We start from the raw sequence: 20416 nt of genomic DNA, 5'->3' as shown, positions 1-20416 counted from the left end.
GGGTCATTGTTTGGTCAGCTGCCGCCCACTGTTTTCATTCATGAAAATTCAGCACCGGTCAGACTGCGTGGGTTTATCTCAGTCAATCATCACCGAATCGATGTTTCATGAAAACAAAGAAAACCGCCGTTTATGGATGTATGCAAAATTGCTTTATTTCCATTTTTTTTCCTTTTTCATACATTTGTTGTGTAATAAATAGACATGAGAAACGGGCTGACGCTCCAATCCTCTTCCCATGCCGATTCTGCACCTTGTTTTTTTTTTTCTTCTCCACACCGCAAACAACTTTTCATAGAATTTACAACAGAAAATAAAAAAACAAAGCTTGACACAAGCTGAATTTCCTGCTACCAGCTCATCGCTCGCCTCATATGTTACATAGACCTCTGAGCTGTGTTCATGTAGCAAATCCCAGGGAACAAAAATATATATATTTATATAGTATTCACAGTTACAGTATTTACACATTTTAGGATTATAAAGCAAATGGGCAGAAAATGAAGACGTTTCTACAAGAAACAATCTTTCAAAAAGGGAGGTGGAGACTTTTCCTGTACACAGTGGACCTTTTCTTTAAATAAACGACCTTTTAAACCCTCAGATTCCTTTTACAGATCCCTGAAAATAGTTTTAAATACTCAGTCTTTTGTTTAAAAAAAAAAAAGAGAGGGAGAGGGATAAAGATGCGTCTTAAAAGTGTCACCCCTGTGAAGATAAAAAAGCTTTAGATCTTCTGTACAAGTAATCATATACAATATAAACATCACTGGTGGAAAAAAAGGAGGAAGAAATCTCTGTAATCAATCCAACTGAATGAAAGGCGTGAAAAGCAATGACTGACTTGGTTTTTTTTTGGGAGGGGGGGGCTGATCGAAGAGGGCGTATAGGAGAAGTGCAAGCCTCGAGTGCATTCAAATATTTTTTTTTTTCAGATCATATAACGAAAGAACGGCCCTCGCTGACTGCGATGAGGAAGTCATAGGAACACTTCTGTCTCGCAAGAAACGTTAAACACTGGTAGAGTAATAAGTGTCGCAGCTGAAGAGGAATCTTACGAGCACACAGACATGAGACCTCAGGTGCAGATGAGGCTAAAACATCATCATCATCATCACCAAACGGCCATGCCAGTGATAAAAAAAAAACCAAAACAAAACAGACAGCAACTCTTTACACATGCATGTTACCACAGCTGCAGGTGACAGCTCTCTGAAAGAAAAAAAAACAGACTTTTTATACCTGTCACCTGTCTGCTCAGGTTAACCGAGGACAGTTACACATTCATATGGCACTTTAAACAAGAAATAATTCTTTCTTCCGAAGCTGAAAAGTTTTAGTTTAGGAAGTACTTTCAGATGCTGCCCAGGAACTGATTAAATTTCCAATTTTCTTGCTCTGCATGATTGGTTGGCCTTCTGCACTCTGGCCTACAGGGGGCAGTGCTCTCACATTCACACTTGCGCGCGCGCGCACACACACACACACACACACACACACACACACACATATGTTGATAAATACTCTTAAATCAGAAGCCTGACACATTCAACCACATTCACACACACACACAAATATAGTGTCTTTTGAAGGAAACAAGCAACAGGAGAACTACTACCTAAACAAAACTGGAAAACACTGGAATAGTCATTAATACAAATTTTGCACATCATCTTTAACTTTTGCATAAACTAATAGGAAGCAGCACGATCCATCATTGGCTGGTGAAAGCAGGTGCGATTTCCAAAAAAAGGTCCAGATTTTGTGGCAGGATTTAATCATTTTTGTTGCTTGAATTTTTTTTTTTCCCCCATCAGTTTGATTCGTTTCCAAGAAAACTGGTGCAGAGGAGGTAGGAGCTCCACCGTCCTCCCACCGCTGGATGGAAACGGCGCTCGTCACCTTCCATCCGCATCCGTGACGACCACGTCCTTCTCCCACAGAGAGGTGCTTTGTTTTCCTGGTGGGCTTGTGCGTCTCAACAGTGTTAGAAAGCAGCTGATCATGTGAGTTTGTGTTGTTTTTTTTTTTCTTTTTTTCTTTTTTTTTTGTTGTATCACGTGTGGTGTACGTGAAGCTTATGAGACAAATGAGATAGAGGGAAAAAAAAAGTTTAAAACTGTACAAACCAGGACTTGATGTGGAAGGAGCCATGCTGAAATACTGTCCAACGTTGAGAGGAGGGAGGGGGAGGGAGATGCTGCACCAGCAAGTCAAGTGTTTTGTAAATTCTGGGTCACTGGCATACATAAAAAACTATGCATTTTTCATTTCAAGAGCACCATGAATCGTAAACAATCTAGAGTTAAATATGTGAAGTGAGTGCCGTACAGGTAGCTTAAACTCTCTCCAGGCGACTTGCAGGTTTCTTCCCCTTGCTCCTGAATAAAACCTTCCCTTCCACAGTTCCTCCTCGTTACACAAGGGCGGGGGTGTTGGCATAGAGTCAGAGTGTATGCGTGTCTGCTCTGTGTGTGTGTGTGTGTGTGTATATCCAGGGAAAACTTGAAGAAAGGTTCAGGGGAAAGCGCTTTTACACCCTGCAGGAGATTCATCTGACCTCGAGCGGACGTTAATTCAGCGTTCCTCTGCAGTTCTCTGCCCCACACAAACAGGGGATCTTCTCGTCCTCGATGGGGAACTTGTAGTCATATGTGATCTCCTCATTGACATTGATGGGCTGCCTGGAGTAGATCACAATCTTCTTTTGAGACTCCACTGTGATGACCTTTGCATAACAGTTAGGCTGAAAGGAAAAAAACAACAACAAATAATGCAGGGCAGGGAGAATATTTAAACCAATTCTTAATCAAAATTTTATCTTAAGTCTAAAAAAACAGCAGTCTGGTCATGAAGCTTTTACAAAAGGACACTGCAGATGTTGCCTTACATTGCAGCTGTGGTTGATGAAACGGGCAAAGTTGCCGCACTTCGTAGCATCTATGATGGTGTCGTGGTCAACGCGGAACATGTAGCTGCTACCAATGCCCTCCTCCTCGTAGCGCTTCTCCCGCATGTCTGCAATCACCTGGAAATGACAATGGTCACTTGTTAGATCACTGACAGCTTTAAAATCAAACTAACAGCTTTATGTGAGTATAGATAGTAGTGGATAGAAATCCAGTGGATGTCACTGTTCCAATCAGTGAAGTGACAAATACTTTTTAATTACACCACTGCATACAAATAAAGTTCTTTGAATTTGAACGAAGAGAACAAGTGATAAACATTTTCTTGGCAAACCTGAAGTCTAAATATATACTGTAGATATAAACTGCAATTAATTAACAGCCCATGTTATCCTGGAAATGCAAACATGCCCTAGATTTATATTTTAGGTTAATATGGTGCTTTGAGAGTCAGATGAATGTAAACAGATCGATTCATTTGGATAAAATGTAGTAAATGCTCACCTGTCTGATGTTCTGTCCCACGTACTCGATGACCATTTCATCAGCAGCAATGGGCTCCATGGCAAACAGACCCCAGTCGTGGATGTGCGACTTGCAGAACCTGATCTTCTTCTTTCGGAACTGAAACAGAAAATGGGAGAAAAGTCGGTAACATCTCGAGGCTGAAGTTATATATCCTGTATCAGCAACTCCTTTATTTTCTTGATTGCTGTTCTTTTTTTGTTGTTGCGGTTTTAATAATATTCAGGGTGACTCAAACGGCGCACTGGACCAGTGTTCTGTTTGATTTTGTTTACCTTCAGCTGGTTGAACTTCAGCAGGTCACTGTCACACGCGAATGAGGACAGCAAACGTCGTTGCTCCGACCGCCGCTCTGACCCAGCTCTGGTAGAAGCGTGGACCTGTGCAGGAATACTCATACCCTGCACAGAGAAGATGGGGGTTATGGGTCTGCTCACTTACAGCAAGTTAACATGTAGCACGCCTCTGATGTTATTACAACAAAGACTAACTCAAGCGTCACAATTAATCATCTCCTGCCCACCTGTGTGTCGACTGGCGGCTCCTCCGACTGCAGCCGTGTGCTCTGAAGGTATTTGATCTTGTCCTTCTTGTCGATCTTGTAGTATCCCTCGCTTCGGGCACAGCCGGTCATGTGATCCCTCATGCCGTCGTCTCTCCTCTTTTTCTTCACTCCAGGGATGTTGGTAGGTACAGAGGGGTCAAGGAAGAAACTGAAATGGCCTTGAATGCCACACTGTACACTCAACAGAAACAAGACTACTTAATTCCAGCCAAAACAGTTCCTTAGTTTCACCACCAGAGGGAGCAGCTATTTGATACACTGCTTGCAAAACAACTTCAAGACAATAACAACCCTGAATATCTGTTCCAGTGGTGTTCAACTGAACTAATCTCCATGATTAATTCTGTGCCCTCCCTTTGCAGAGTAAGTGATAAATACATAAAGATTAATATTACTGATAACAGTGTTTGGTGTAGATCAGTAGATGTTAAGTAGTAAAGGATATGAGGATGGTTGACCCACAGTGTGTCATTGAGCCAGTCATTGCCGTTATCCTGCTGGAGCATCTTGTCATACGTGATCTGCAGGAGCCGAATGTCCTCCTCATCTATGCCCTCGTTCCAGATGTCGTACAGGATGGTCATCTCCTCAAACTCAGACCGTGGGTTGAAGTACGGCCGGGGAGGTGTGGTGACAGGGGACAGGCTGTCCAGCAGCAGCTCCTCCCAGCCTCGCCGCGCCCTCCGAGCAGGCTTCACGGCCACGGCCGGCTCCTCTTTGTAGGACAGGTAACCGTCTTCAGCAGGGAGGACTGTCTGAGGCTCCGCCTCTCCTTCCCGGAAGTCCAGGATCGGGTGGCTGGGAGACTTGGTGGACATCATTTGCATGGAGAGATCTGCGGGATGCACATCGTGAGGGGTGGACTCCGATGACAGCTCCAAAGACTCATCGGCCGCGGAGGCAGCTGGGATCTTTTTGGTTTTGGGTCGTCCAGGTTTCCTCTTTGATGGGGCAGTGTCTGATGGCACAGGGACGTCTACAGTGAGACCAGCAGGCAGATCTTCAGGGACACTGGCTGAGTGCTCTGTGCCAGCTGACAGGGCTTGGTTAGGCAGTGCACTAATGGGCGGCTCTTTAAAAACTGGTCTATCATCCAGGCTCTCAGAGGATACCTTTCTATTAAGAGTTAGTGCTGTGGGGTCAGGGAAGACAGGGGTGAAGGTTAAGTCTCTTCCTGGAGTGCGGGGAACTCCGGCACTAAGGACAGGGGACTGAGCAGGGTAGGAGAAGGGGCTACCAGGGATGTGAGGGGAGCTAAGCAACAGGCTGCTGCCTGTGAGTGGGGCATCACTGCCGGGCGTGATGGGCACCGTGTCCGTGCTCTGGGACTTGCCCAGACTCCGGGCACGCTCCATCAGGTCCCTGCCCGGTGTGCGGGGGATATCCTCATCTGTGGGGAGCCTGGCCCGCTGTGGGAGGTCAGGTAGGGGACCAGGTGGTGGATGAAGGAGGGAGCGACCTTCTGTCGCTGGGTGAGTAGGGAGCGGGAGGTGCATTAAGGATGTGGAGACGGATTTGGGGACAGGCGTGTTTGAATCTAAGTGGGGTGGGGCTAATCGACCTGGGGTGCAGGCTACTTCCAGGGGCTCTGCTTTACCTTTGGCTTTCATCTCCTGGTCACTGTCGGGCAGGGCGCCTGTGGGAGTGGGTGGCCGCAGGTTCGCTACATGCTCCTGAGGTTCAGCCTTCACTACAGGAATGTTGCCATCTCTGATGTCTCGCTCTTTGACTAGAAGACAAGAGGAGATATTTATTTCATTTAACTTGCCACCAACACTTCAAAATGATAAATACCTTTGTTGGAATGTGTCTCCTGATCAATAAAGAATTAGTAGCAAATGCTTACCTCGGATGTCTTTAGGTGATGGTGGCTTCAGGTCCTCCATTAACTCCTCCTCAGGACTCGGAGGTCTGCGTTTGAGCTTGCTGCTTGGCTCCTCCTTGCTCCTCTTGTCTTCCTTATCCTCTAGGACCGGTCTTGGAGGAGGGCTCGGAGGCTTTGCCTCCGCCTTCCCCTCCTCCTCATCAGAAGACGAAGAGGATGAGGATGAAGAGGACGAGGACGTGGCTGCCTCTTTGCCTTCATCCTCTGTCGCTGCCCTGCCTTCGTCCTCGTCATCGTCCTCCTCTTCCGAGCTTAACTCGTACTCTGAGGAGTCTTCGCTTTCTGCCGAAGAGTCTGAGCTAGCCTTGGAGGAAGCTGAACTCTCGGCTTCTGCAAGAATCGGAGCAAAGATGTGATAAACTACAGGAAATATACATCACAGGAAGAACCTACTGTTGTGTTCAGATATTTAAATTACCATCATCAGATGAGTCTGAGGAAGTGCTCTCGCTGGATGAGTCTCCCTCGTCTTCATCATCACCATCCTCATCACCACTCTCCTTGGAGATGATCACGTTTATCATTAAAATGTACCCAAAACACACAAATAATGCATATAATTAGCAGTAACTTTTGAGAAAGCTTACTTTGTCCGACGACACCCTGTCTGTAGCCTCCGTTTCATCAGGTTCCCCATCCCTGTCAGACAAAGACTCCTCCTCCTTCCCTGAGGTGTCCACCTCCTCCTCTCCCTCACTGTCCAGTTCAAGCGGCCGCGAGTGTCGTCTCTTTGCAGCCATGCCGTCGCCGTCCATTTTGGAATCTTCCGAGGGGAGCTCAGCTGGGTCTCGATCCCGGTCTGACAGGAATGAAGCACAAGATAAATGAGATTTTGGCTGTTTTATAACATCAGAAAGAAAAGAGAGAACTGCATGCGTAAAGTATTTGTTTTGTTGTATCAACAGTAGAGGGACACCTTCATCCTCAAGCTCGTCGTCCACTGGAGTGGAGGGTCGGGCTCGTTTGTTGTCGCCTACTGCTGTGGCCTCAGGTGGGTCCTTCCTTTTCACCTGAGCGCAACATGTAACCGTTTACATCAACAGGAAGTGAAACTGAAGACTAAAGAATAAAGAGACCCCCTCCTTATCTGTGTTCATTAAAAGACTAATGTCAAGGCTTACCTTGAAGGAGGGCAGGCGGATGGCTCCTCGCAAACCAATTCCCAGGCCCATTCCCTCATAGCCCAGTCCCTCACCCTTGTTCCAGTTCTCCAGGAGACTCGAACCCATTGTCTCTTTGGGTTTGGGTCTTTCTTCCTCTTTCCCCTCCGCGCCCTTCACTGGAGTCAAAGATGCCTGGGAAAAACAACATGACTCTTACTACTAGTGTATTAAACCCTGTTACAGAACAAACAAAAGGTCGGTCAGACTTTACATTATTTTCTACAGAATAGTTTTCATAAAACGTGCTGCCTCACATGTAAATATAACTAAGGATTATTTTCATGATCAGTGGCCAGTCGATTATATTTCCAATTTATCATTTAGAATTGTTTATAAAATGCCACAAAAATGTGCACTTCATGTTTTAAGAGCCAAAGGACATGTATTCATTTTGCTTGCTTTGTCTGATCAACAGAAAATATTTTTTCTATTTGTGATAAATGACTTAAATTATACACTGCTTATCATAATTAATCTTTTCAGCATAATTAGCATTGCAGCAACTATTCACAATCTGTCAGTATTCTTATAAAATGATTTTTTTTATCAATTTTTTGTAGCAATTATAATCATTAGTCAGACTTTATAAACAATTATCAGAATCATCATATGAGTTTATTATTACAATAGGCTGGACCACAGAGAGGTCATTACAATCATTCTTTAATAATGTGCCAAGTATCATGTTATTCAACTGTGAAAGGACAGTTACGTTGTAGTGATGAACAATTGTTTTGTAGCGCAGACTGAATGACACTAATGTCACTCCAAGCCTTCTATTCATATAACATGTACCTAATATATTTTGCCAATGTAACTGACATTGATCAAAATGTAAAAGGCAGTGCAAGAAGATTTTTCCTACACAGTCCGTGTATGTGTGGATATAAGCTCTCTGTTTCTTTGAGTAACACTGTATTTATATCACAAAAGGTGAAATGAAAGACTTACTTTGGCTGAGCGTTCCTTCTTATCCCACCAGTCGTCAAAAGCTCTAAAAGCCACCACCTCCACCATTTTACGGTTGAGGTCCCTCTTCATGATGGCCTTCAGCTCTTTGACAATGACCAGCAGCACACCGTCAACAGTGGCCTTGTGCGGATCTTCCTTTTTGCTCTCATACCCAGGAGGAGGAACAGTAGGGTTGAACTTTGGTATGCTGGGATGCTGCCATTGCTGTCCAGGTGCCCCTGCGCTGCCGCTCGTGGGCGCAGCACCTAGAGACAGAGGCGGGTAAGGCCCGACAAACGGCCCCGATGCACCACTGTCCATAAAATGTGGATAAGCATAGGGCCCTCTAGTCTGAGCTATGCGACTCAACATCTGCTGCTGCATCTGGAACGACATGGGAACCGTGCTCCACTGTTCCCACCGCAAGCAGTTCATCAGCTCCATTTGCACCAGTGGCATCATGCTATGAGGGTAGGGACCCATGGGTGGCAGCATATGGGGAGGCACTCCAGGATGACCAGCCAGGTGAGGATGTCCTGGGACGGCAGAGTGAGGGGGCAGGTGGTGATGCGGGATCGGGAAGCCGGCTTGGTGCGGAAGAGGGGGGAAACCGGGGGGAGGGATGGGGATGGTCTGCATTGGGGACACTGCAGAGTTGACAACGATGCCCTTGCTGCAGTCTCCGCTGGTGATTGGAGTCCCAGGCATCTCGTCGTCTGAGATTTCCATATCTTCCCCTGACGACTGATGACCCTATGAGAAAAGGGACAGCCTGTCAGGACTATGCTAGGTGAACATCTATTTTTTGTAGGTTACACAAGTGCAATCATCTGCCCTTTATATCTCCATGACAACTGAGCAAACACCATTTACTTATGAGGACCCTGAGATAAGCTCGAAAGTGGGATTTGAGTTATGGTTGTTTTGTCAAATCTGCCTCTTTAACTTTAACATAAGATAAACATGGCTGGATATAATTTGACATTTTTCAATACTAGTTCTGATATAATACCTGAGTTTTAGTTACAATATGGAAGCAATTCTCTTTTTTGGCAAATACAAAGTTCTAAATTGCTGTCTATACACAAGCAGCCATGCCAGAGCTTTTGCTGAATAAAACTGTGAAAATCAAACAAAAAGCTAATAAAATTACAAATCTGATGGGGCATTTGATGCCAACTTATGTTAAGTTTGTGACAGTTTTTGATACTAGTCTACTAGTCTGCTTTGGACACATTTCAGTCACTACATAGAGTTGAGGTTTGATTCCCAGTTAGACATCTAAAATAAGAGAAACAAACATTTTAATGCTGATCTAAGTTCAAAGTTTAGTATACGCACTGGCACAGTCAAACACAAATGACCTATGTCGATGGTCAACATGTTTCCAAACAAAGCTGTTTGTTCAGGCATCAAACCATAGCGGCAAATATTAATGACAGACTTATGCTGTTAAACATAACAATCTTCCTTGTTGTGTAATTATGGATGGATCTCTGTCATAACTGCTGCAGAAATGAAACTAAGCAGAGTAAACTCAGCATGGGAGTGGTGTCGTTACCCAAATGACCTGTTTGCACTGTTTGCTTTGCGATAACTTGAAATGTGAGACCAGAGACGCTGTGGCCAATCCTGACTGTCAGGCTCAGCAAAACCAGGAAGTGTGGTGTTGAATGGGGCCAACAGCCAAACTGTGTTTTCCTCCGAGCAAGCGTGTGCGGTGAGTGTTAGAAAGAGGAAACAAGAGTGTTCAATTCCCCAACAGCAGAACGGCTCTTATTTCTCCTTTCAAAGCACAGCACAAAGTGTAGAAATACAACATCACAGGCCAGATGGTGTAGCTGTGACTACAAACACGGGGCTCAGCTTCACATGAATGTGAAGGTATTTGTAAGGCTGTAAGCTCTGCATCTAAAACTTTTCATTCATAACTAATTTCAGCTCTTTTACTCATGCTGACAGGGGATTTTTCATCTTTTAATTGGATATGCAGAAACTACTGTGCTAACAAACATGATTTTAAAAGGAAATTCTCCCAAAGACTATAATTACTTTTAAGATTGCTTTCATTCTTTACACAAAAATGTACAACAGCGACTAACTGAAAGACCAAACACCTTTCTTTGTGACACCTTTGCACATGGTTTGCTGTGAAACCGGAATTTCCTTTACAAAGCAGAACAAAAAGAACAAAACAAAAGGGAAAGTTTACTACTACCACCTTACACTGAAACTAGACCTCACTTCCTGTGTCCCCTGTGTAACTGTCATTCACAGCTGTGCGTAAACATCAGCACCACGCTACTATCAACTAATAATGGCAATTAATACAAACTAATTTTAGCAACATTTGGCACCCTAGGATGCTGTTACCACTAAAGTGTGACTGACTTAACATGTGGAACAATGCACTTATCATTGTTCATGCAAATATGCAGTTATTTACATGCAAATGTCCCTGCTGTTGGACTAACAACAGATTATCTTAAATCTATCATACTATTTTCATACAAATATCACAAAAAGAATAAGTGTCTTACCGTGTCCATTTTATCAGTGGGAGTGTGGCCTCGAAAATGTCCATCTTTGAGGTCACTGTTGCTCATCTTATCGTGGACAGGAGAGCTCATTCTCTTGATCAGAGAGGCAGTTCCAAGAATTGGCTCCTCATCCTCCGAGTCTGGCAGTGGGGTCGGACTGATATCCTCCAAGCCTGTGCTAGAGGGACGGGAGTTTTGCTGCCCACCTTGAGAGCCGCTCGTGTACGGGGGGATTGGGGATAGCTGAGAGGATGAGGAGGAAATCGGACTTCCCTCCATCCGCACCTCAGTGTCCGAGTCTCGCTCCTCCAGGAATGGCAGCAGTTTTGTCCTTTTCTCTTTGAGGAGCATCTCAATGCGGGAATCCAGGCTATTGCGCTCTGGATCCAGCGCAGGGGACCCGGGTGAGGGGCAGTGTTCGGGTGTTTGGGGTGGAGGGGTGGTTGGATGAGCAACGGGCTCAGGCGGTGGCTCGGGGATTGGAGGAGTTTCCGGTCTCTCCTTGACGGGCAAAAAGTCAGTAGCAGCCGCCAGGGGCGGCTGCGGCGGTCGGAGGTACTCACCCTCCCTTTGGGCTGGGTGATGGAAAGCTGGTTCTGACGGGGGGAACGCGGGGGGCAAAGGGGCCTGGTAGGGTGAGAAAGCGGACTTGAAGTTGGGGGTAGCAGGGGGAGGCGCAGTGTAGGTGAAGGAAGGAGGTGGAGGGTGGCGGTTCCGGTGGGGTGAGTTGGTGCTGTTTGAAGGGAGCTTGTTCAGATGTCGTAGTTCGGTACATATTGCTCCGGTACTGAGGCCTCTCTGGTCTCCGGTTGTACGCATCCTGGAACTTACTCTCATGTCTCCGGGATTTGTATCCTCCAGGAGCTCTCGGGCCGGCTGGACTGGTACGCAGGCGTGGACTGCCGACTGGAATAATTGGAGTCTTGAGAGAAGGGCGTACTTGACTGGCGTGGGGTATGAGGGGTTCCCTGCGACTGGGGTGTGTCCTGCCTTCCGGTGGAGTATCCCGTCTCCAGGGACAGAGGAGTGGTGGAGCTGCTGGGCGGTAATGTCGATCCCACAGCTGACACACTGCTCTCTGACAACCGGCGGATGGGCTCGCAGCCCTTAAAAAAGCCATAGACAACATCTCAGGGGCAATACAAAACCTCTACCATCACAACTACTAAGAACAACACTAAGAATGTCTGCAACGTAGGAGCTACTGTACATCAATGCAGCTGCAAAATATAGTGAGAAGGTTTCCCCTAAAACACTAGCAGTTCTGTTTTACCGTGTACACCTGCAAGGACCATTTCAAAGGCCAAACTGGTGGATAAGAATATCCCGGCACAATGCCTGGGGGATCTCATGCTATGAGGCCAAAGTGCACATTTCAGTGGCTTTGTGATTTCAGTCCACAGGCAAGGGTCTGGACAACATTTCCTCTGCTCTACTCCACCACCTGCTGCACTGATAAAATGGACTACAGATAAGGATGTCAGCTTAGGTTGGCAAATTGGTTCGTTCCTACAAAGTAACACTACAATTCAGTAACCCCATCTACACAGTAACATGGAACTGTTCTCAAGACTGACTATGCAAAAACCAGTAGGACAACATAGGAGAATACTAAAATGTATGATCATCCATCTCCCATTGTCACAGTTTAGGAAGTGATTTCAAATAAACTAAAACATGAACAAAAAAAGAGAAAAGAACATTTGTATATTTAAATAAAAGGGGTTTTACCAGTAAGGCTTCTGCCAGGCTTCGAGGGGAAACTTCTCTGGCCTCCTCTCCACCAACAGGCAGTGTCCTCGGAGTGTAGCTGCCATTCATCAGGAGCTGGAAATACCTAAGGCGATTCTCACCTGCAGAACAGTAAACATGAGTGGATCTGTTGCCAAGTTTATGAGTGGGCTTAATGCCAGTGGGTTTCATTACAACTAATCTGGCATGATTGTAATATTAGTGATTATTTGAGGGAAGCAGAACCCCAAACTAAACATCTGTAAAGGGCCAACATGCACTTATGCAGTTTAAGACTTGCCAGGTATTATGAAAACACTACTTATGCCTGCCAACATATGAACTGTAAACTGTAAAATGCAACTGTGTTATGCAATAAATATAGTTAATGTACACGTGGTAACCTGAGACATTAACTGTGTTACAGAAATGCTACAATAACATGACCAAAATGTGTCTTCATAAATTTTGCATATTGTACACAACGTGCAACACTCACAGCTACACTTCTTCTAAAGACATAAATACTTTATAGAAAAATACATTTGTGGGAATAATTCAAGAAAATAGCACTTATATAGGCAATTAAACTGTACACACAATAATTAAAAACATCTGTCATTATTATTTCTCATTAAATAAGCACAGGTGCAAAACTGTTGCCAGTTAAACAACAAATACTGACATTGTCCTAAGAGGAATTAAAGTTGCTGTTTTGCATCAGTCAAAAGCAGCAGCAGAGAATGTGAATCTTAACAGTGCCACTGACTGAACTGACATCTCTGAGATTTCTATTAAAAGTGACTCAACAGAAACAGTGTGAAGGGGAGAGGGCAGTGACAGATTGGTTTGTGTTTGTTTACAGGTCTGAAATTAGGCACAGTGGGAGTACACAGCACCCTCAGCTCTGGGCTTGTGGGAGCAGGCTTACATTCAATGAAATTCAATTATCCCACGTTACTAGGCAACGCACGTAAATTTACACACGTGACCGCTGTCCTACTCATAACTCAAAACAAGGCAACATTTCACTTCAAATATGTTTGTGATCCCTGCAGCAGAGAATCAGGCACGATCGCGCACAAACGTGGGTTACGCGTCTTTTCACTGAGCGAGTGAATCACTGCATGTTTACCTTTCGGGTCCAGCTCCACGTGGATGATGTTTCCCATAACAGACGTGTTGTGAAGCGACTGCACGGCCACCTTGGCGGCTTTCACGGTCTCAAAAACAACTTTGGCAATTCCCAGATGTTTTTTGTTCTTCGGATTGTACAGGATCTCGACCTCCTCGATTTCTCCGAATTTTTTGCACATGTCCGTAAGAAATCCTTCTCGGATGTTGTCGTTGAGCCTGGCGAATGTCACCTCCTTTGGAGGCACGGGGCCGATGTAACACTCATCGATCTGGAAGAAAGGAGGAGACAAGTTAATGTTGTAAGTGCTTTCGGGTTAATGTTGCACCATGTGGGGTCATTTCTAACAGCTGAGATAAGAACGACGGTGCCAGAGCAGTTACTAAACCGAACTAGTCCTGTTAAAAACACAATAAAAAGTTGAAAAATGAAGCATGCATCCGAGCGGTGCATGTTATTTTGGTGCTCATCTGCCCTCCGACAACCATACGTCCCACAGATGAGTAAGGGGGGTGTGTCTGCAACTTTTGACAGCACCCCATTTCCACAAGGAAAAAAAACCTGGCACCATACTTGTCAGAGTATATACCTTAAATTTGGGCACCGGAAGATCCGTCTCTTTGTACTTAGTCCAGAGACGGCCAATCCTCGGGTCTCGGACGATGTCCACCGGTGGTATCCCGGGGTTCTGTGGGAGAAGACAGAGGAGGGGGGGCACAATGTTATCCATCCTATTCACAACTTCACACGCCACTAACTTGTTGCAAAGTAGTCCTGCACAAACCGGACGCGTTGTTCAATTAAAACCTCCACCTCCGACACGCCGTTTAGGATGCTGGAACATGCCTGTGGCCAGCAGCGGCAACACAGACACATTGTAACCTATCATGGAGGTCGGCTACTCGGTTACTATTGTAGCCGTTTCGCCGCCGTCAAAGGCGGTCCACTTACGGGCATGCTGAAAGTCTGTCCATCGTAGCGATACAGTTTGTGTGATCCCTTCTTCAGCGCCGGGTCGATAATCAACTTGTAACTTCTCCAGTGGTGACTCCGCTTCTCCGCCGAGCCGCAGACGGGATGACTGTCCATGCCGTTCGCCAAACCTGAAACGACAGGCAGCGACAAGGAGAGGAGAGCTATCGTGAAGGCAGCGCTAAACACGGTCCTGCTACCAGCCCCCAACACTTTAAAACAGCCAAACGGTACAGATGCATGACTTTGGTGGCAAGGGGTAACCCAAGTGAGAGCGAAAACGGGATCTAGCGTATATCCCAGTTACGGAAAACAGGCATTAGGAGGGCTGGAGAAAGAGGAAAAAAAGAACAAGCTTACTTGAACTCTGCTTTCTGCCATGGTCTTCGTTCAATCTGTTTCTCTCCCCAGGCTTGGACATTGTTCGTCCCGATCGAGTGGTTTTTCTCTAACTGATGAAAAGACGAAATCGCTTTCCTTTCGCCGCTTACATTACATGATTTAGCTTGAAGAATACTGCCTCCTTTTCGGCGAGAGCCAACACATATTGTGTGCCTCTGGTCTGTGGCTCCTGTCTCTCCCACAATACACCGCTAGGCTTGCCCACCTCCGATGCTAGCCGCACTTTCGCTGCAAACTTATCTCTCCCTCCATTGCTCGTATACTAACATTGTTGCCTTATTTAAAAATATAAGACTTTATCCGACTCAATTAGCAACGTATTATGCATATATCAAATTATTTTAGGTCTGGTTACTGTCGTGTGTCGCTAAACCTCTCAATCATTTTTTGTGTTGAATCTGCCGACTGCATTTACCTAAATGGCAAACACAAGATAGACACAGGGGGCAATATCTTCTTAACTGCCACTGGAGGCTAATAAAAATCATTTGGTCGTAAGTTTTTGTGCGCAGACTAGCGGGCGTTCACGAATATCTGAGAACGAAAATAAGCAAACGGGGGGTTTCCGTTGCTGTGGAGCTAGTTGTCGACCACTAGCTGTTTACGTGAAAGGTCTAACCGAGGAGTAAGGTTTTTATACGAAGTTCAGTTGTTAGGAGTTGAATTAAACAGTCAGGCTAACGTTAATAACCGTTGGAATGCGGCGGCTTGTTAGGTTACATCTCTTTCCCTGTCAATTAGTCTAATCCACTCCAACAAACTAGTGCCAAACCGTTCGTCGTTTTTTTTTCTTCTTCTTCTTTTTTTTTTTTTATTTTTTTTTTTTACAAAGAACTACGGGACTTTTTATCATATCACCTTACACTCGTGTGGATTTCTCGTTTTTTAATTTTATATATCTTTTTTGCTAACTGTACACTGTCGAATAAAGTGGGTTTTGTTTGACATTGCCTGGTGTTTTGCAGTGCTCGGGCAATTGGCTGGTTAACAGCGGCAGCTCGGCGGGCCAATCAGAGCGCAGCAGCAGAGGAGCTGTCTGCTATTAGAGGCACGGCTCAGGAGTCCTTCAACAGAGAGCAGAGAGAGGGGGCCGAGCGCTCTCGGCAGCCATTTTCCTAAAAAACAGGACTCAATGGCCTATATGGGTTTCCTTTGTTCCAAAAGGGATCTTACACTTGATTTCCTCATCTCTCACGGACTATGATAAAACTATGATTCCTCCTTTTAAAGGATTGAGAAGAAGGAAGAGAATGTACTGGATGTAATTACCCTGTGACATTTTGAGCCTTTTTTCCTCTGCCTGGAATCCATCTTTGTCTTAACTAGGTCATGGCACACCCATATAATAGTATTTATATTTCTTAAGTGAAAAGAAACCAAATGTTGTGAATAAACAGTTTTATGGTTTTAGAGATGTTAAATTAGAGGGGGAGGGAACACAGTTAAAGTGACAAAATGTGTAATGGCTGATTGTTGGCATTGCACTTATGGCCTTATAGGAAATGGGTAGCAATGAGTAAGTTCAACTCTCTTATAATAATTTTACAATTTTGATAATTTGGTAATGTAAAATGTGAGGCATGCAGTTTAATGTTCTAAAAAGTATTTTCTGTCAATTTATCTACTGAGCTATCATCACTTTGATCACATAGAAATTGTGACATTTGTAACAACCAACTGTATTCAATATGTTCACTGGCATGCTGACATATAATAAATATACAACCTACAGTCCAGGTTATATACCACTGCTCCTCAACTGACAGAAAGCAGGCCATGGATAACTAATGGCCCTATTGCAAAATAGTTTATTGTGCTGCCCACAGTTTTGACTGTTGATTGATAGTCCCTCTGCTTTGATTAATGACTTTAAACATTTTCCTCTCACAACAGCAACGCTTAACACCCTGGTGGCTTGAGTTGTACCCTACCTACAACTGTGGAGACAGCTTCAAGCACGACTAGGTTTGTGCTGTCCTTTTGCCATTTAGGAGCCAAATGTAGCCTAAACGTCGGCTTGACCTTGCCTCAAGGGCATATTTAAATGTATAAAGAAGCTCAATTAGGTAGCCGTTTTCACAGTTTATACAACGGTTAAAAAAGACGGTCAAATTTAAGAGGAAACAGATGGAGGGAAAACTCTCATGGTGAAAATATTTACCTCAGCACTTTGGTGAAATGCAGTTAACAGGCCTAAACGCAGGGGCAGGAGGAATGTTTTCAGCTCCATCTTCGGATCCTCTAATAATGGCATTAATAAGGGGTGGGAAAGCGTCTCCTGTAAAGGAAGGAATCCATTAGCACGACAGATAGAGCTCTTTTTGAAAACTTTTTGATCAGTGGCAGGCATTGCCTCTCTGCAAGCGCATATGCATCTTCAAGCATCATCTGTGTGGGCAATATGCAAACCATCTCCTCTCTCTCCTAGAAGACAGGATTGCAGTCAAGTATAACCTCTTCCATTTCGACATTTCCAACTGAGCTACATCATATAAAACCACAAGGAAATGTTGTTTTGAAAAGGTAACGGATTTTGAGCTATTTCACTTAATTTGCCAGTTTGTGTGTCTACATGTAAGTATTCTCATAGAGGACAGACAACAGAAACAATAATAAATCGTGATTAAAACGTTATCAACAAAAAACTATATTTACTTTTGCTTAAAAAACTGTAACCAGCATTTTTATGATTGATGTTGTAAACTTACAGTTAGCATTCAAAACATGTAATCCAAGTCTTAAACGAGCAAAATTAGTCTTTAAAGGGAAAAATCTTGTATATTTCACTGCTTCCCTTTGTCCGTAGACACCTCTAGGTGATATGTAGGCTACACTTGTGCAATGGTTTCTCTGCTGTTCTCTGTCTCAAAATGGCTTCTTTACAGACAAAGGAGAGCACTGTGCTGTAAAATGTTGCTGCGCCATAACTGGGTGAGGCTCGTTCACTCGGGGAGAGAGCCTTTTTCCGAGGACATTTCTCGGTGATTCAACAGGAAGTCTTAACATCAACCGAACCAGGGGTGATTTTTTTCCCCTCAAAATGGTGTATGTTTTACTACGAGTAAAAGGGGAAACGAAGCTAAAGCAGTCGATAGTGCGTATGAGGAAGAAAACGTTAATAAATGCATTCAGTCTGTCGGTTGCTGGGCTGACTCGCCCTGGCAACGGCAGTAATCCGAGAGCTCTGGACGGTTGCCACGAGAGCTGGAGCGTGTTGCAACAACCCCCACACTGCCATATAAGGTCAACAGGAATCCTCTGCAGCGAGCCCTGTCGTTTTGTATCTGGGTGAAAATAACACCGGGGGTGCTTCGGGCTTATTCCTGCGCCTGCTCTCTCTGGCTCGAGACAAAAGACCGGTGGATCCACCGTCATCGAGTGTTTTAAAGTGCTATAGACCAGATAATAACAAACAAACAAGATGCGAGTCTACCTTTTGTTCGGTGAAGGCGCTTAAATAGAGGAGTGGGGGGCGGGGGAGTCTCTACTCGCGTGCGTAAGAAGGGGGGGGGGGGGTCTCTAAGGTGTGCCACGACACGGTGCATAACATTCCGCACTCTGGTGTGCTGCGTGAACGTGTGCTTAGTGCGTTTGAGGACACAGAAAATCGCAGTCGGCGGTGTCAGAGGCCTGCCTTTCTCCATATCCACTCTCAGATCCGACTGCCAAGTGCGCGCATTCCTCCATTTGCAGGTCACGAGGCAGTAGACACCGCTCCCCTCTTCTCTCTCATACCTTCGTTAATAACCCCCCCGCCCCCAACGGGGAACAAAACGGGGGCAAACATTGTGAAAATTTTGTTTGTGTTATAAAGGTGAACATTTGACATTAGTTGGGGAGGGGTTGCGTTCAAATCAGTTTATAAGGTTATTTATAGGCCTTGGTCGAGAGAAAAAAACTCCTCCCCGGTGGGTTGCGCCATTCAGTATTGCGCGCCGCTGACAGACTGGAATATTCCACACTCAGAGGATTGGCCTCTCTTCTGCGGACAGCTGTCTCTCTGCACGGCGAACAACTATTTTGACATTTGTTCTTTATTTATTAACTGATGAAAAGGGGGCTTTACATGTATGGATATTTTGTACACCTACAGGACAATTTAATATCCTTTATAGGGCTGTTCATATGTTAGACTACCAGTTTCACCTTGAGAGTCAAACAAGCACCTCTTCTTTGTTTTTTATTATTACACAGGAATTTTTCATAGCTTGAGCTACACAGCACTGTAATGTAAAAGCATATGGGGCATATGAGAACGGTGCATGGTAATTCCTCTGGAGCCAGAAAAACCAGGCAGACAGACAAACTGCTACATGCACCCTCTCTCTCTTGTCTTTCTTTGTAGGACCAGCCTTTTATTCTGACGGATTGTCCACTGAAATCAGGTATCCTCGGCGCTTTGTGGGGTTTTTTGATTTATTTATGGGTACACTCGCTCATTCAAGGATTTTTCATGCAGACTGGTGGTACTGTATTTGTTTTATTTAAAACATCAGCCTCTCTTCTTTCTAGCTCTTAAATTTTTGCATGTTAGTGTATTATTAGTGTAAGATGCCACAGTATGGTTTGTGATTTAGTCTCTTTTACTTGGCAATATTATCACCTGTCTGTGTTTTTGAGATGCTTGAATAAATAGACTCTACACTCATTTTTATGTTTTGTTGTTGTGGAAACTGAAGCAGATTGTTGTACATTTTGATAGACTTGCACTCCAATTTTTAACTTAATATAATCTCAGTACTATATTTATGACATATACATTAAAATACACAGGGAATGTGGTTCATGATGCAGGCTGACATGGCTGTAGGAGCTGAAATTGTCATTTAGCTACTACAGCGTGCGTGCATGTGTTTTCAGGCAAAAATACTTGAAAGATTACATGTGTTTTCTTAAAATAGACAAAGTAAAGGGCAGTGTCAGCTTATCCTCTTAAAGGGACAGCTTGCTAAAATCTTCCTTCACTCCTACCCACCAACTAACTGCATCCTTTCCCCACCAGTGACCACTGAAATTTAGCCTGTAAATTTGGCTTTGTAGCCTTCGTCTGTTTGAGTTTGGCTGCCTTAGTGGCAGAGAAAATATTTCCAGACCAGACAGTGAATCAATAATTTCCAAATCATTTTTTTATTCTCTGATTATGCACGCTCATTCTCTATGATTGCTCCTTCCTCACACCCACTGTAACCTACCTACATGTAATTATTACATGACTGAAACATATTCCCAAACCTAATATAAAGGTTTAATTTTATTGCATATAATGTCTATAAAAACTCAGGCATCCATGTAATTTGATAAGCAGTAGTACATCAAAGCATTGATAAGATTACACTGCATGTCCAATTGGCTTTGATTTGTAACATCCATTCCTGATTAAAGAAGAGAAACAATGTTGAAGGGAAATCTCATTTAATATAATTTCTTATAAGTTATTCATCACACTCTAAAGCAGCCTATCCACTTCAGCCTCCCATTTAAAAACATGTTGTGGTGGTTTAATGTATAGTAGCATACAGGATCTCTGAGCTCGGTCACTTTATTTGCATTTAATGAGTTTGCTGCTGGACAAGACGCCGGTGCGTTACACCCTGGGACGAGAGAGAATAGTTTGTCCTGACGCCCCAACCTGTGATGT

General features: G+C 44.4%; 1 protein-coding gene across 1 annotated transcript; it reads right to left on the bottom strand.

The window, feature by feature from the left end:
* Window positions 1-129: 129 nt before the first annotated feature.
* On the bottom strand, window positions 130-20322 carry setd1ba (SET domain containing 1B, histone lysine methyltransferase a). The gene is given in 20 exon segments (XM_051072897.1): window positions 130-2746; window positions 2891-3028; window positions 3414-3533; window positions 3710-3835; window positions 3958-4125; window positions 4446-5728; window positions 5846-6214; window positions 6303-6384; window positions 6472-6683; window positions 6801-6894; window positions 7006-7179; window positions 7999-8751; window positions 10539-11249; window positions 11251-11397; window positions 11399-11644; window positions 12270-12391; window positions 13405-13675; window positions 13994-14092; window positions 14356-14507; window positions 14737-20322. Coding segments are annotated over 20 exon segments (5502 nt in total). The 5' UTR covers window positions 14798-20322; the 3' UTR covers window positions 130-2572.
* Between the last annotated feature and the right edge of the window lie 94 nt (window positions 20323-20416).

This window comes from Lates calcarifer, linkage group LG9, assembly GCF_001640805.2.
Source record: "Lates calcarifer isolate ASB-BC8 linkage group LG9, TLL_Latcal_v3, whole genome shotgun sequence".
Lineage (NCBI taxonomy): Eukaryota > Metazoa > Chordata > Actinopteri > Centropomidae > Lates > Lates calcarifer.
The sequence above is the reverse complement of the archived record's forward strand: the minus strand, read 5'-3'. Positions and strand labels throughout refer to the sequence as shown.